Below are 15,002 nucleotides of genomic sequence, written 5' to 3'. Positions count from 1 at the left end.
TGAATTACCTCGACAGCTCGTTAATCGCTCAGTAACGCGGCCGAATTGACCGGCAAGAGTCGATTGGACGGCGGCAAAGTGATTGAAACCAGTTGCTGTGGGACAGGGGGTGTCGCTAAGCGGGGTGGAGACCCAACGTAGGGAGACCAGCGAACGCTGAGAGATGTTGGTGTCGCATCGCACAGCCAGAAGGGGCGCCGCTGGCCGAACGGGATGGCCTTCGAATGTCGAGGGACTGCGCCCTGATGCTGAGGCCAACGCCTTTGAGACTTACTTTTATTTGTTTTTGCTTAACTTTCCAGTCACCCCACCTCCTGTTGCAGCGCCGCAGAGATCATGTCTGCTCTCTTTTTCCACATCATGAAGTACAAAGCAAAGGAGCCCAGGGACCCCAACAACGATCGCTTTGTGCTGTCAAAGGTAAGGGGTGGGGCACTTCCCAGAATGCAAGAGATCGGAGGTCACCCTCCGGCCGGCTCCCCTGTTCGAGACCGCCGTGGCTGACCTTTGACCTCCACTCCGCTTGCCCACTACCCCTCAACTCCCTCGGTGTCCAAAATTCCCTCGCTCTCCGTCTCGAGTGTACTGGTCGACTCAGCTTCTCCCCCCACCCCTCCCCCCGCCCCCGGGGGGGTCGAGAATTCCTAAGATTCCCAACCCTCGGAGCGAAGGAATTTCTCGGTCCAAAATGGCCGCCCCCTTATCCTGAGACTGGGACCCTCCCTCCCCCCACACCCCCCTCCATGTATTTTGGACTCTCCAGCCAGGCCGGTGGGTGTTTGGGAGGGTGTGATGGGGGCAGGGTCGATGACCCCCTTTGGTCAGAGCTGGCGGAGATGTAGAGGTGTTCCCGAACACCCCACCCCCTTGGCTGCCTGTCACGCGTTGCTGCTGCCTCCTCCTGGCCAATAGCAAAGCAAGCGGCTTTGCCACTACCCAATAGGAGACGGCGCCCGGTTGTCAGTCAAACGGCCATTTTAAGATCAGAATTAGGTGCGGAAGGAGGCCACTCGGCCCCTCGAGCCTGCTACCCCCATTCCATAAGATCGTGGCTGATCCGATTTTGGCCTCAACTCCACTTTCCTGTCCCTCCCCCTCATCACCCTCGACCCCCCTCGTCGATCAGAAATCTGTCTCACTCGGCCTTGAATATATTCAGTGACCCGGCCCCCACTGCTCTCTGGGGGGGGAGAGAATTCCACAGACTGACCTCCCTCTGAGAGAAGAAATTCCTCCTCATCTCCGTCTTCAATGGGAGACCCCTCATTCTGAAACTGTGCCCCCCTCCCCTCGTTCTAGATTCCCCCCGACGAGGGGAGGGGAAAACATCCCCTCAGCATCCACCCTGTCAAACCCCCTCCCCTCAGAATCTGATATGTTTCAATAAGATCACCTCTCATTCTTCTAAACTCCAATGGGTAGAGGCCCAACCTGCTCAACCTTTCCTCATCAGACAAACCCCCTTCGTCCCAGGAATCGGCCTGGGTGAAGTGTAGCACTTGTTCAGTGGGGTCCTTGTGCGTCCAAGGTTTTCCCCTCGGCTATGAAGCAATGAGAGTCCAAAGTAGCCCGGTTTCCTCTACATTGGAGAGACCAAACGCAGACTGGGTGACCCGCTTTGCAGAACACCTTCGGTCTGTCCGCAAGCATTACCCAGACCTCCCTGTCGCTTGCCATTTCAACACTCCACCCTGCTCTCGTGCCCACATGTCCGTCCTTGGCCTGGCCGCAATGTTCCAGTGAAGCTCAACGCAAACTGGAGGGACAGCACCTCATCTTCCGACTAGGCACTTTACAGCCTTCCGGGCTGAATATTGAGTTCAACAATTTTAGATCATGAACTCTCTCCTCCATCCCCACCCCACTAGGGCTATCTGTACCTTGCTCGTCCTGCTTTCTACCCTTAATGAGCACATTCCTTTAGATAATATCACCACCTCTTTGTCCTTTTGTCTGTGACATCTTTTGGTTATCTCCACCTATCACTGGCTTCATGTCCCAACACCCCCACCCATCCCCTTAAACCAGCTTATATTTCACCCCTTTCCTATTTTTACTTAGTTCTGTTGAAGGGTCATGAGGACTCGAAACGTCAACTCTTTTCCTCTCCGCCGATGCTGCCAGACCTGCTGAGTTTTTCCAGGTGTTTCTGTTTCTGTTTTGGTCCAAAGTAGTCCCTTTTGACGTGTGTGAATGACCTCCGCTTTTGTCTTCAGGGTCATGCAGCTCCGATACTGTACGCAGCCTGGGTGGAGGCTGGCTATGTGGAAGAGTCTGAACTCATGAACCTGCGGAAGCTCGGCTGCTTGTTGGAAGGACATCCCACTCCGGTAAGCTTGACTCCCGTGTGCGTGTCCGTGCGTGTGTGTCCGTGCGTGTGTGTCCGTGCGTGTGTGTCCGTGCGTGTGTGCCCGTGCGCATGTCCGTGCATGTGCGTGTGTGCATGTCCGTGCATGTGCGTGTGTGCACGTGCGTGTGGGGTTTTTATTTAACAACTGAAAGCAAAATGCTGCAGACGCCGGGGATCCGAACTAAAAACAGAAAAATGCTGTCGAAGGAGCCTTGGCAAGTTGCTGCGGTGCATCTTGTAGATGGTACACACACTGCTGCCCCTGTGCGTCGGGGGTGGAGGGAGTAAATGTTTGCGGATGGGGTGCCGATCGAGCGGGGGCTGCTTTGTCCTGGACGGTGTCGAGCTTCTTGAGTGTTGTGGGAGCTGCACTCATCCAGGCAAGTGGGGAGTATCCCATCACACTCCTGACTTGTGCCTTGTAGATGGGGGACAGGCTTTGGGGGGTCAGGAGGTGAGTTACTCTCTGCAGGATTCCCAGCCTCTGACCTGCTCTTGTAGCCACAGTATTTATCTGGCTGGGTCCAGTTCAGTTTCTGGTCAATGGTAACCCCCAGGATGTTGATAGTGGGGGATTCAGTGATGGTAATGCCATTGAACGTCAAGGGGGCGATGGTTAGATTCTCTCTTGTTGGAGATGGTCATTGCCTGGCACTTGTGTGGCGTGAATGTTACTTGCCACTAGTCAGCCCAAGCCTGGATATTGTCCAGGTCTTGCTGCATTTGGACATGGACTGCTTCAGTATCTGAGGAGTCGCGAATGGTGCTGAACATTGTGCGACCATCAGCGAACATCCCCACTCCTGACCTTATGATGGGAGGAAGGTCATCGGTGAAGCAGCTGAAGATGGGACTTTTAATACGTGAAGGGCCTTTCGAAGCAACAGTTAAACGCGTCCTTTCTAAATTCTGCTTTTCCTCCTCGTTTTCAAAACCAAACGTGAAGTCATTCACGCTCTCGCTCGTCATCGTTCGCTCCAGAGACTGGGGACCCCTCACCCAGGCCTGACACTCACCCCCCCACCACCCCACCGATGGGGAGGGCCGCGGGAGCGCTGTCCTGTCGGAGGGTCAACGCTGAGGGAGCGTCGGAACCAGAATCCCTTTCTCTTCCCCCACCCCCACCAAAAAAAAAATCAAAAAATTTCTGGTCATTCATCTCATTGGCTGTTTGTGTGATCTGACTATGTGCAAATTGGGTGCCACATTCAAAACTCCCTCGTTGGCTCTGAGGCGCTTTGGGACATCCTGAGGTGGTGAAAGGGGCTGCGGGGGGAGGGGAGGGTGGGAGGGGGGAGGGGAGTGGGAGGGGAAATGGGAGTTTGTTCTCGTTTGCTCACGTTCTCTCTATCTTCCCACAGAAACTGGCCTTTGTGGATGTAGCCACGGGATCCCTGGGTCAGGGTCTGGGCGCAGCCTGCGGGATGGCCTACACGGGGAAGTACTTCGACCGTGCCAGGTAAAACCGAAAAAGGAGCACCCCCCGCCCCCCCCCCACCCCACCGTCCTCTCTCGCCCCCCCACCCCCCCCCACCGTCCTCTCTCGCCCCCCCACCCCCCCCCACCGTCCTCTCTCGCCCCCCCACCCGCCGCTTCCCCGGACAGGTTCCCGTGAAGGGTTATGGTCGGAGCGTTCCACGGGATGTGGGCCTCGCTGGTTAGGCCCAGCATTTGTCGCCCATCCCTCATTGCCCCCCCTTGAGAAGGTGGTGGGGGTGAGCCGCCTTCTTGAGCCGCTGCAGTCCCCGTGTGGTGTAGGTACACCCACCGTGCTGTTAGGGAGGGAGTTCCAGTATTTTGTCCCGTGTTGGTGTACGTACACCCACCGTGCTGTTAGGGAGGGAGTTCCAGGATTTTGACCCAGCGACAGTGAAGGAACGGCCGATATATTTCCAAGTCAGGATGGTGAGTGGCTCGGAGGGGAACTTGCAGGTGGTGGTGTTCCCCATGTGTCTGCTGCCCTTGTCCTTCTAGGTGGTAGAGGTGGTGGGTTTGGGCGGCGCTGTCGAAGGAGCCTTGGCGAGTTGCTGCAGTGCCTCTTGTAGATGGTACACACACACTGCTGCCCCTGTGCGTCGGTGGTGGAGGGAGTGAATGTTTGTGGATGGGGTGCCGATCAAGCGGGGCTGCTTTGTCCTGGATGGTGTTGAGCTTCTTGAGTGTTGTGGGAGCTGCACTCACCCAGGCAAGTAGAGAGAGAGAGAGAGAGAGAGAGAGAGAGAGATATATTTAGGGAGGGAATTCCAGAGCTCAGGGCCCCAGGCAGCCAATGGTGGAGCGATGGGAATCAGGGGATGCTTGAGAGGCTGGAATTGGAGGAGCGCAGAGATCTCGGAGGGTTGTAGGGGCTCGAGGAGGTTACAGAGATAGGAAGGGTTGTCGGGTCTGGAGGAGGTTACAGAGATAGGGAGGGCTGTAGGGGCTGGAGGAGGTTACAGAGATAGGGAGGGTTGTAGGGGCTGGAGGAGGTTACAGAGATAGGGAGGGTTGTAGGGGCTGGAGGAGGTTACAGAGATAGGGAGAGGTGTAGGGGGCTGGAGGAGGTTACAGAGATAGGGAGGGTTGTAGGGGCTGGAGGAGGTTACAGAGGTAGGGAGGGTTGTTGGGGCTGGAGGAGGTTACAGAGATAGGGAGGGTTGTAGGGACTGGAGGAGGTTACAGAGATAGGGAGGGTTGTAGGGACTGGAGGAGGTTACAGAGATAGGGAGGGGTGCAGGGGCTGGAGGAGGTTACAGAGATAGGGAGAGGTGTAGGGGCTGGAGGAGGTTATAGAGATAGGGAGGGTTGTAGGGGCTGGAGGAGGTTATAGAGATAGGGAGGGTTGTAGGGGCTGGAGGAGGTTACAGAGATAGGGAGGGATGTAGGGGCTGGAGGAGGTTACAGAGATAGGGAGGGGTGTAGGGGCTGGAGGAGGTGACAGAGATAGGGAGGGTTGTAGGGGCTGGAGGAGGTTATAGAGATAGGGAGGGTTGTAGGGGCTGGAGGAGGTTACAGAGATAGGGAGGGTTGTAGGGGCTGGAGGAGGTTATAGAGATAGGGAGGGTTGTAGGGGCTGGAGGAGGTTACAGAGATAGGGATGGGTGTAGGGGCTGGAGGAGGTTACAGAGATAGGGAGGGTTGTAGGGGCTGGAGGAGGTTACAGAGATAGGGAGGGGGTGTAGGGGCTGGAGGAGGTTACAGAGATAGGGAGGGGTGTAGGGGCTGGAGGAGGTTACAGAGATAGGGAGGGGGTGTAGGGGCTGGAGGAGGTTACAGAGATAGGGAGGGGTGTAGGGGGTTTGAACTGTGAGATGAGCCCGGAGCCTAAAGCAACATTCGAACTCGGGTTAGTGAAACCTCAGCTGTTGGGGAGAGGGAGACGATTTAATAATTGAACAGAGGCGTTTTGGAAACAGAGGTGCCTTGTGACTTGTGGCTCTGTCAGGATGGGAGAGAATCTGGCCGGGAGCTGTCTGGGGGGAGGTGGGGGGTGGAATACCACCCGGTCGATGAGAAGGGTCTCTGTGTGAAGTGTGGAGCTCCGTGTAGCTCTGCATACCAAGCAGCTCTCCCCCTCCCTGTCCCGTCTCCAACACTCCTCTCTCCAGACACAGACTGGGAAAGGAATAATACAATGTCCCTTTGTCAGGGCGGGAGCCAGTACACGAGGTGCTGGTCTCCTCACCTCCCAGTTCAAACCTCCTCCAGACTGGAGTCCTCGGGGTTTGGATTTTTGAGGGGAGTTGACTCGGGGTGACCGACATCTCTTGGTGTGGGGGGGTGGGGGGGGATTAACCAAGAGTGGATGTTTTATCACTCGGCTCTGTTGCTCTCTCTCTCTCTCTCTCTCTCTCCCATTGGAGTCAGCGGGTTGTAGGCCTGAGCCACCAGTCCAGAGACTCGAGCCCCCTAATCCAGAGAGACGCAGCCCCGCGTGTCAACGCTCAAGGAGATGGGGGAGCTGGGCAGTGTTGGGGGAGCCCTGTCCTCAGGGGGGTAGGGAGGGGTCAGTGTTGAGGGAGGGGTCGGTGTTGAGGGAGGGGTCGGTGTTGAGGGAGGGGTCGGTGTTGAGGGAGCCCTGTCCTCACGGGGGTAGGGAGGGGGCAGTGTTGAGGGAGCCCTGTCCTCACGGGGGTAGGGAGGGGTCAGTGTTGAGGGAGGGGGCAGTGTTGAGGGAGCCCTGTCCTCACGGGGGTAGGGAGGGGGCAGTGTTGAGGGAGCCCTGTCCTCACGGGGGTAGGGAGGGGTCGGTGTTGAGGGAGGGGGGCTTCGGTGTTGAAGGAGGGAGGGGTCGGTGTTGAGGGAGGGGGGCTTCGGTGTTGAGGGAGGGGGGGTCGGTGTTGAGGGAGGGGGGGTTCGGTGTTGAGGGAGGGGGGGGTCGGTGTTGAGGGAGGGGGGGGTCGGTGTTGAGGGAGGGGGGGGTCGGTGTTGAGGGAGGGGGGGGGTCGGTGTTGAGGGAGGGGGGGGTCGGTGTTGAGGGAGGGGGGCTTCGGTGTTGAGGGAGAGGGGCTTCGGTGTTGAGGGAGAGGGGCTTCGGTGTTGAGGGAGGGGGGCTTCGGTGTTGAGGGGGGGGGGGGGGGGGTGGTGTTGAGGGAGGGCCGCCCTAGTGGGGCTACTGATTTTCAGAGTGAGATGTTAAACTTGAGGCACCCCCCGCCCACCCCCCCCGCTTCGCTCTTCCCCCTCGGGTAGACGGGCAAGATCTCACGGCCACTGCTGGGTAGGAGAGCGGGTGTGGGGGAAGCCGGGAATTCTCCCCTCTGGCGTCCTCCTCCCAAGATCCCACTGCCCCGGCCAACGTCGCTCCGTTTTTCAGACCGGGCGACCTGGGTCATTGTCACCATCGTTTGTGGGATCTTGCTGTGCGCTGGCCGCCTTCCCTACGTTTTACAGGAGTGGCCACGGGCATCCTTCCTTTTAGCACCGTCGGTGGTAAACGGGCAGGGAGTGAGCGCGGCAGCAGCTAACGGGGGGCGTTGTGTGTGTGCGCGGGATAGGGGGGGCTGGCGATGGGCTGAAGGGTCTGCTTTTCTTCTCCTAGCTATCGCGTGTACTGCCTGATTGGCGACGGCGAGTCCTCCGAGGGCGCCATCTGGGAGGCCATGGCCTTCGCCTCCTTCTACAAGCTGGACAACCTGGTGGCCATCTTCGACGTCAACCGGCTGGGCCAGAGCGAGCCCGCACCCCTCCAGCACGACATGGACGTCTACCGCAAGCGCTGCGAGTCCTTCGGGTAAGCGGGACTGTGAAACTGTGGCGGCTCTCAGCGTTGGCGCGGTTTCCCGGGCACTTTCCTCCCCCCCCCACCCCCCCCTCACCACAGGATGTCATTTGGCTGTGTGGGTGGGATCTTGCTGTGCGTAAATTCCTGTGCCTTGCTTCCTGTGGGTGAGGGGAAAAACTCCTTCGTTGGCTGCGAGACGCGTCTTTTTTGGCGGGGGTGCATCCTGAGATGGTGAAAGGAGCAACTTTAAGATCTTCTATGTAAACGTCACGCTGTAATGGTGCCATCCCACCAGTGGTGGCGCTGTAGTCGCGTATTTTTCTACTTTTTTTTTTGCACTGCTGTCTTTGCTCTGGTCTTCCTAAATTTGGTGCCTGTTTTGACCTCCCATCGTGCAAATGTTGGCGCATTGGGCATCGGTGTAAATCGAACGGGTGATTTCAAAATGGTGGGGAGATTTGTTTCTTTGCGTACCGGCCGTGTTATGACCTCTCTCTCTCTCTTTCTTCTGGGGTCTTCCCTGTAAATTTCTGGGGGGGTTTTTTTATGCATCTTCTGCAGTGTCTCTGTGTCCTTTTTTCTTTTGGGGTGAGAAGTCCTGTGCGCGGGGTCGTAAGTGGGATAGGGAGAGGTTTTCGCTGAGCGACGGTCGGCGCAGGCTCGATGGGCCGAAGGGCCTCTCCTGTGCTGCGCGATTCTGTGGGTGGTGTTGAGGGGGCACGGGGGGCCAGCTGGCGCTGTGGGCCGCAGCTTCCGTTTGAATGGGGGGGGGTGGGTGGAGAGCAGGCTCGAGAGGGGCCGAACGGCCTCCCTCCTCCTGTTCCTGTGGGCGGCGAGTGACGCGTTTTTTATTTGTGTGTGTGTTTGTGTGTTGGCAGCTGGAACACCTACGTCGTGGACGGCCATGACATGGCGGAGCTGTGCAAGGCGCTGGGCGAGGCTGGCCGGGTGAAGGATCGCCCCACGGCCATTGTGGCCAAGACGCTCAAGGGGAAAGGAATCAAAGGTCAGCGCGCCGAGTCCCCCACATGGCCCCTAGTCCTCCTCCCTGTCCCACTTACCACCCCGTGCACACAGTTCCGGTCTCCCTTAACCCACTTACAACCCCGCACACACAGTTCCGGTCTCCCTATCCCACTTACCACCCTTCGCACAAAGTTCCGGTCTCCCTATCCCACTTACAACCCTTCGCACACAGTTCCGGTCTCCCTATCCCACTTACAACCCTTCGCACACAGTTCCGGTCTCCCTCAACCCACTTACGACCCCGCTCTCACAGTTCCGGTCTCCCTTAACGCACTTACGACCCTCCGCACACAGTTCCGGTCTCCCTATCCCACTTACAACCCTTCGCGCACACAGTTCTGGTCTCCCTATCCCACTTACCACCCGCACACACACAGTTCCGGTCTCCCTATCCCACTTACAACCCCGCGCACACAGTTCCGGTCTCCCTTAACCCACTTACGACCCTGCGCACACAGTTCCGGTCTCCCTATCCCACTTACGACCCCGCACACACAGTTCCGGTCTCCCTATCCCACTTACGACCCTGCTCACACAGTTCCGATCTCCCTATCCCACTTACGACCCTGCTCACACAGTTCAGGTCTCCCTTAACCCACTTAAGACCCTTCGCGCACACAGTTGCGGTCTCCCTATCCCACTTACAACCCCACACACACAGTTCCGGTCTCCCTTAACCCACTTACGACCCTGTGCACACAGTTCCGGTCTCCCTTAACCCACTTACAACCCTGCGCACAGAGTTCCGGTCTCCCTTAACCCACTTACGACCCCGCGCACACAGTTCCGGTCTCCCCTTAACCCACTTACCACCCCGCACACACAGTTCCGGTCTCCCTTAACCCACTTACCACCCCGCGCACACAGTTCCGGTCTCCCTTAACCCACTTACAACCCTTCGCACACACAGTTCTGGTCTCCCTTAACCCACTTACGACCCTTCGCGCACACAGTTCCGGTCTCCCTTAACCCACTTACAACCCTGCACACAGTTCCGGTCTCCCTATCCCACTTACAACCCTTCGCGCACACAGTTCCGGTCTCCCTTAACCCACTTACGACCGCGCGCACACAGTTCCGGTCTCCCTATCCCACTTACAACCCCGCGCACACAGTTCCGGTCTCCCTATCCCACTTACCACCCCGCACACACAGTTCCGGTCTCCCTTAACCCACTTACAACCCCACACACACAGTTCCGGTCTCCCTTAACCCACTTACGATCCCGCACACACACAGTTCCGGTCTCCCTATCCCACTTTCAACCCCGCACACACAGTTCCGGTCTCCCTATCCCACTTACAACCCCACACACACAGTTCCGGTCTCCCTTAACCCACTTACAACCCCACACACACAGTTCCGGTCTCCCTTAACCCACTTACGATCCCGCACACACAGTTCCGGTCTCCCTATCCCACTTACAACCCCGCGCACACACAGTTCCGGTCTCCCTAGGCTCTCTCTCTCTCTCTCAGGCGCGTACCCCGCCTGTGCCTTGGCGGTGGTTGGCGCTGTGTTGCCGAGCTCGGTGAGGGTTTGGTGAGGGGGGGGGTGGGGTGCGAGGGAGGATGTTTTAAGAGGCGCGATGGTTCTCCCGCCCCGAACTCTTTTTTTCTTTCGGTGTTTTTTAATTTGTTTTTAACCCCTTCCCGGCAGGCGTGGAGGACGAGGAGAACTGGCACGGCAAACCGGTGCCCAAGGACCGGGTGGACGCGGTGCTGCGCGACATCGAGGGGCGGATCCAGAGCAAGGCCCCCCCCAAGCCCGGGCCCCCGCGGGAGGACGCTCCGGCCGTCGACATCTCCGCCATCAAGATGCCCTCGCCGCCCGGATACAAGCTCGGAGATAAGGTGCGGGGGGGAGGAGGGGGCACACGAGGTGGGGGGGGGAGGAGGAGGGGGCACACGGGGGGCGTGGAGGGGGAGGGGGCACACGTGGGGCATGGAGGGGGCACTCGGGGGGCGTGGAGGGGGAGGGGGGCACTCTGGGGGTGTGGAGGGGGAGGGAGGGCACTCTGGGGTGTGGAGGGGGAGGGAGGGCACTCTGGGGGTGTGGAGGGGGAGGGGGGCACTCTGGGGGTGTGGAGGGGGAGGGGGGCACTCGGGGTGTTGTGGGGGAGGGAGGGGGGCACTCGGGGGGTGTGGGGTGGGGGGAGGGAGTGGGGCACTCGGGGGGTGTGGGGTACTCGGTGGGTGTGGGGTGGGGGGAGGGAGTGGGGCACTCGGGGGGGGGGGGTGGGGCGGGGGAAGGGAGGGGGGCACTCGGGGGGGGGGGGGTGGGGGGGGGTGTTGGGGTGGGGGCTGAGAGAGCCCATCTCACGGGGGCCGGTTACGTGCCGATTGCCTGGCGTGATTGACCCTCCTCCTCCTGTGTGCCTCTTGCCTCCCTCAGATCGCCACCCGGAAGGCCTACGGCCTGGCCCTGGCCAAGCTGGGCCACGCCAACCCGCGGGTCATCGCCCTGGACGGCGACACCAAGAACTCCACCTTCTCCGACCTCTTCCGGAAGGAGCACCCCGAGCGGTTCATCGAGTGCTACATCGCGGAGCAGAACATGGTGAGTACCCCGGCAACCTCCCCCTCCCCCTCACCCACCCCCGGCGACGACCTCCCGAGGTCACCGGACAGAACCGAGCCGCGAGAAACCCCCCCCCCCAAAAAAAAAACGGCCTCCGTAGGGATTGTCGCCGGGCTGGTGCTCCCGGGCGCCTCCGGGGAACCCGGGCGTTGCCGTGGGGTTTGGAGTCACGTGTAGGCCAAGGGCGTGAGGGAACCAGACGGGGGTTTTTTTTACAGCAAATGCCGGTCCTGAAACATCCTTTTGGGTTCCCGGCTTCTACCGAATTCCAATTCCACCATCCGCCCTCCGGCGGGATTCGATCCTCGGTCTTCCGGAACACCAGTCCGGCCACAACACCGCCTCTTCCCCACCCCTTCTCCCCGCACCCCCCGGCCCCCAATCCACAAACATTCACTCCCTCCACCACCGACGCACAGGGGCAGCAGTGTGTGTACCATCTACAAGATGCACTGCAGCAACTCGCCAAGGCTCCTTCGACAGCGCCGCCCAAACCCACCACCTCTACCACCTAGAAGGACAAGGGCAGCAGACACATGGGGAACACCACCACCTGCAAGTTCCCCTCCGAGCCCCACACACACCATCCCGACTTGGAAATATATCGGCCGTTCCTTCACTGTCGCTGGGTCAAAATCCTGGAACTCCCTCCCTAACAGCGCGGTGGGTGTACCTACACTACACGGGGCTGCAGCGGCTCAAGAAGGCGGCTCACCCACCACCTTCTCAAGGGGGCAATTAGGGATGGGGCAAGGAAGGCTGGGCCCAGTGAGCGACGCTCGCGTTCTGTGAGTTGATACTTCTGAAGGGGGAGTAGGGGAAACGGTGATGGGCTGAATGGCTCCTGGTGCTCGATCACTGCGTGTGGGCCTCCGGTGTTTGTTCTTTGCCAGTTGAGATTTGGCGTTTTTGTTCTGTTTATTGTGGCAATGGCAGGGGTGGCCATTCGGCCCATCGCGTGCCAGATAATTTGGGTACGGGGGGCGGAGTGGGGAGTGACCGGCCGCGATCTGATTGAACGGGTGGCTGGAGCTAATTTCCTCTTCCTCCCTCCCTCTGACCTGTCCAGATCAGCGTCGCTGTCGGCTGCGCCACGCGGGACCGGACCGTGGCCTTCGCCAGCACCTTTGCCGCCTTCCTCAGCCGCGGCTACGACCAGATCCGCATGGCCGCCATCTCCCAGAGCAATGCCAACTTCTCGGGATCCCACTGCGGCATCTCCATCGGTGGGTGGACACGGCTGCCGGGGGGGGCAAATTGGGTGGGGTGGGTTTGGGTTGGTTAGGTGTGGGTTTGGGTGGTGGGTTTGGGTGTCGGGTGGGTTTGGGTGGTGGGTTTGGGTGTCGGTGTCGGGTGGGTTTGGGTGTCGGTGTCGGGTGGGGGTGGGTTTGGGTGTCGGGTGGGGGTGGGTTTGGGTGTCGGGTGGGGGTGGGTTTGGGTGGTGGGTTTGGGTGTCGGGTGGGGGTGGGTTTGGGTGGGGGTGGGTTTGGGTGTCGGGTGGGGGTGGGTTTGGGTGTCGATGTCGGGTGGGTTTGGGTGTCGGTGTCGGGTGGGGGTGGGTTTGGGTGTCGGGTGGGTTTGGGTGTCGGGTGGGGGTGTGTTTGGGTGTCGGGTGGGTTTGGGTGTCGGTGTCGGGTGGGTTTGGGTGTCGGTGTCGGGTGGGGGTGGGTTTGGGTGGTGGGTTTGGGCGTCGGTGTCGGGTGGGTTTGGGTGTCGGGTGGGGTGGGTTTGGGTGTCGGGTGGGGGTGGGTTTGGGTGTCGGGTGGGGGTGGGGGTGGGTTTGGGTGTCGGGTGGGGGTGGGTTTGGGTGTCGGGTGGGGGTGGGTTTGGGTGTCGGGTGGGGGTGGGGGTGGGTTTGGGTGTCGGGTGGGGGTGGGTTTGGGTGTCGGGTGGGGGTGGGTTTGGGTGTCGGTGGGTTTGGGTGTCGGGTGGGGGTGGGTTTGGGTGTCGGGTGGGGGTGGGTTTGGGTGGGGGTGGGTGTCGGGTGGGGGTGGGTGTCGGGTGGGGGTGGGTTTGGGTGTCGGGTGGGGGTGGGTTTGGGTGTCGGGTGGGGGTGGGTTTGGGTGTCGGGTGGGGGTGGGTTTGGGTGTCGGGTGGGGGTGGGTTTGGGTGTCGGGTGGGGGTGGGTTTGGGTGTCGGGTTTCGGGGTTGGGTGCGGTTTGGAGTTGGATGGAGGTGAGTTTGGGTTGGGTGTCGGGTGGGGGTGGGTGTCGGGTGGGGGTGGGGGTGGGTGTCGGGTGGGGGTGGGTGTCGGGTGGGGGTGGGTGTCGGGTGGGGGTGGGTGTCGGGTGGGGGTGGGGGTCAGGTGGGGGGTTGGGTCGGGTTTCGGGGTGGGTGCGGTTTGGATGGAGGTGAGTTTGGGTTGGGTGTGGGTGGGGTTGGGGTGGGGGTGGGTTTGGGGTTGGGGTGGAGGTGGGTTTGGGTTGGGTGGGTGTGGGTTGGCGTGCTGAACGTTGGTTGGGGGTGGGTAGGCGTGAGTGAGTTGGCAGCGGGTACGGGAATTTCCTTCAGACCCTGGCACCTCGGAATCTGGGTGTGGGGGGTGGGGTCAGAGTGCGGGGCTGATTCCCTATTGCACAGGAAGATCCCACGAAGCAAAACGTGACGAGCGACCTCGATGGCGTGGGTCTGACCAGTGTTGGTCAAGGGGCGAGTATCTGGGACAAAGGGGTAGAGCCCGTGGTCCTCTTGGGGGCAGACGGGCAAGAGGAGGGGTCTCATCCGGAAAAGACAGCTCCTCTAGCAGGGCGGTGCACCCTCGGCGCTCCCCAAGCCTCGCCGCCTCCCTCTTCTTTCTTTTTATCGAACGTTTTTTGACTTTGTTCCTCCCGATCCAGGTGAAGATGGTCCCTCTCAGATGGCCCTCGAAGACATCGCCATGTTCCGTGCGATCCCCACGTGCACGATCTTCTACCCCAGCGACAGCGTTTCCACTGAACGCGCTGTGGAATTGGCCGCCAACACCAAGGTACCGTTCTTGTAGCTCACCCACCCCCCACTTCACTGAGATCTCCGCACTCCTCCCTCCTCCAATCCCGGCCTCTCCTCACGCACACCCACCCCCATCCTCATCGCTCCGCCATTGGCGGCCGGGCCTTCGGCTGCCCCGAGGCTCTGGAATTCCCTCCCCCTTGTTAGGTTCGGAGACGGCGGCGTGGTGGTGGTGGTGGTGGTGGGGGGGAAGGTCACTGGACTGGTAACCCCAGAGGCCCCAGGCTAACGCGGTGAAGGACCCGGGTTCGAATCCCACAGCGGCGACCACTGGAGTTTAAATTCAACTCGTGTAAAATCTGGCGTTAAAGTCTCGGTGACCATCGTCGATGGTCGGAAAGACCCGCCCGGTTCACCAATGCCCCTTGAGGGCGGGAAATCTGCCCGTCCTTACCCGGTCTGGCCTACACGTGACTCCCGACCCACCCCCCAAGGCCATGCGGTTCGACTCTGAACCGGGCCCGAGCCAGGCAGTCGATTTGAGGGGCCATTAGGGATGGGCCCCAAATGCTTGGCCTGGCCGGTGATGCCCACACCCCCCCCCCCCCACCCCCCCCTCCCCCGTGAAAGAATAAACTTAGCCTCTAAGATGCCCCTTTTTAAAAAAAACCGGTTTCTTTGACCGGGCTTTTGGTCACCTGTCCCTCGTATCTCGCTCGAGCTCAGAAGGGCTGCTGGCGTGTACTGGGGCCTGTGGGGTGGGGGCAATTCACAGCATGGGGACCATCCACAGTCAGTTGGAACACCCATCACTGTGGTTACACTGAGTGTACAGGCCATTCGGCCCCTCTGCTCCGTGCCGGTGTTTCCTGCCCCCCACACCAGCCTCCTCCCACCCTCCCTACTCCATCT

General features: G+C 60.2%; 1 protein-coding gene across 1 annotated transcript; it reads left to right on the top strand.

Annotated features, from left to right (window-relative positions):
• Window positions 1-303: 303 nt before the first annotated feature.
• Window positions 304-14,127, top strand: LOC144678367 (transketolase-like; the record flags this gene model as incomplete). Its single annotated transcript, XM_078538177.1, has 9 exons — window positions 304-420; window positions 2,217-2,330; window positions 3,712-3,809; window positions 7,371-7,562; window positions 8,432-8,559; window positions 10,239-10,432; window positions 10,974-11,138; window positions 12,229-12,385; window positions 13,997-14,127. Coding segments are annotated over exons 1-9 (1,263 nt in total), but the record flags the coding sequence as incomplete, so codon positions are not given.
• Window positions 14,128-15,002: the final 875 nt, after the last annotated feature.

Source organism: Cetorhinus maximus, unplaced genomic scaffold, assembly GCF_964194155.1.
Source record: "Cetorhinus maximus unplaced genomic scaffold, sCetMax3.hap1.1 HAP1_SCAFFOLD_4118, whole genome shotgun sequence".
Classification (NCBI taxonomy): Eukaryota; Metazoa; Chordata; class Chondrichthyes; order Lamniformes; family Cetorhinidae; genus Cetorhinus; species Cetorhinus maximus.
The sequence above is the reverse complement of the archived record's forward strand: the minus strand, read 5'-3'. Positions and strand labels throughout refer to the sequence as shown.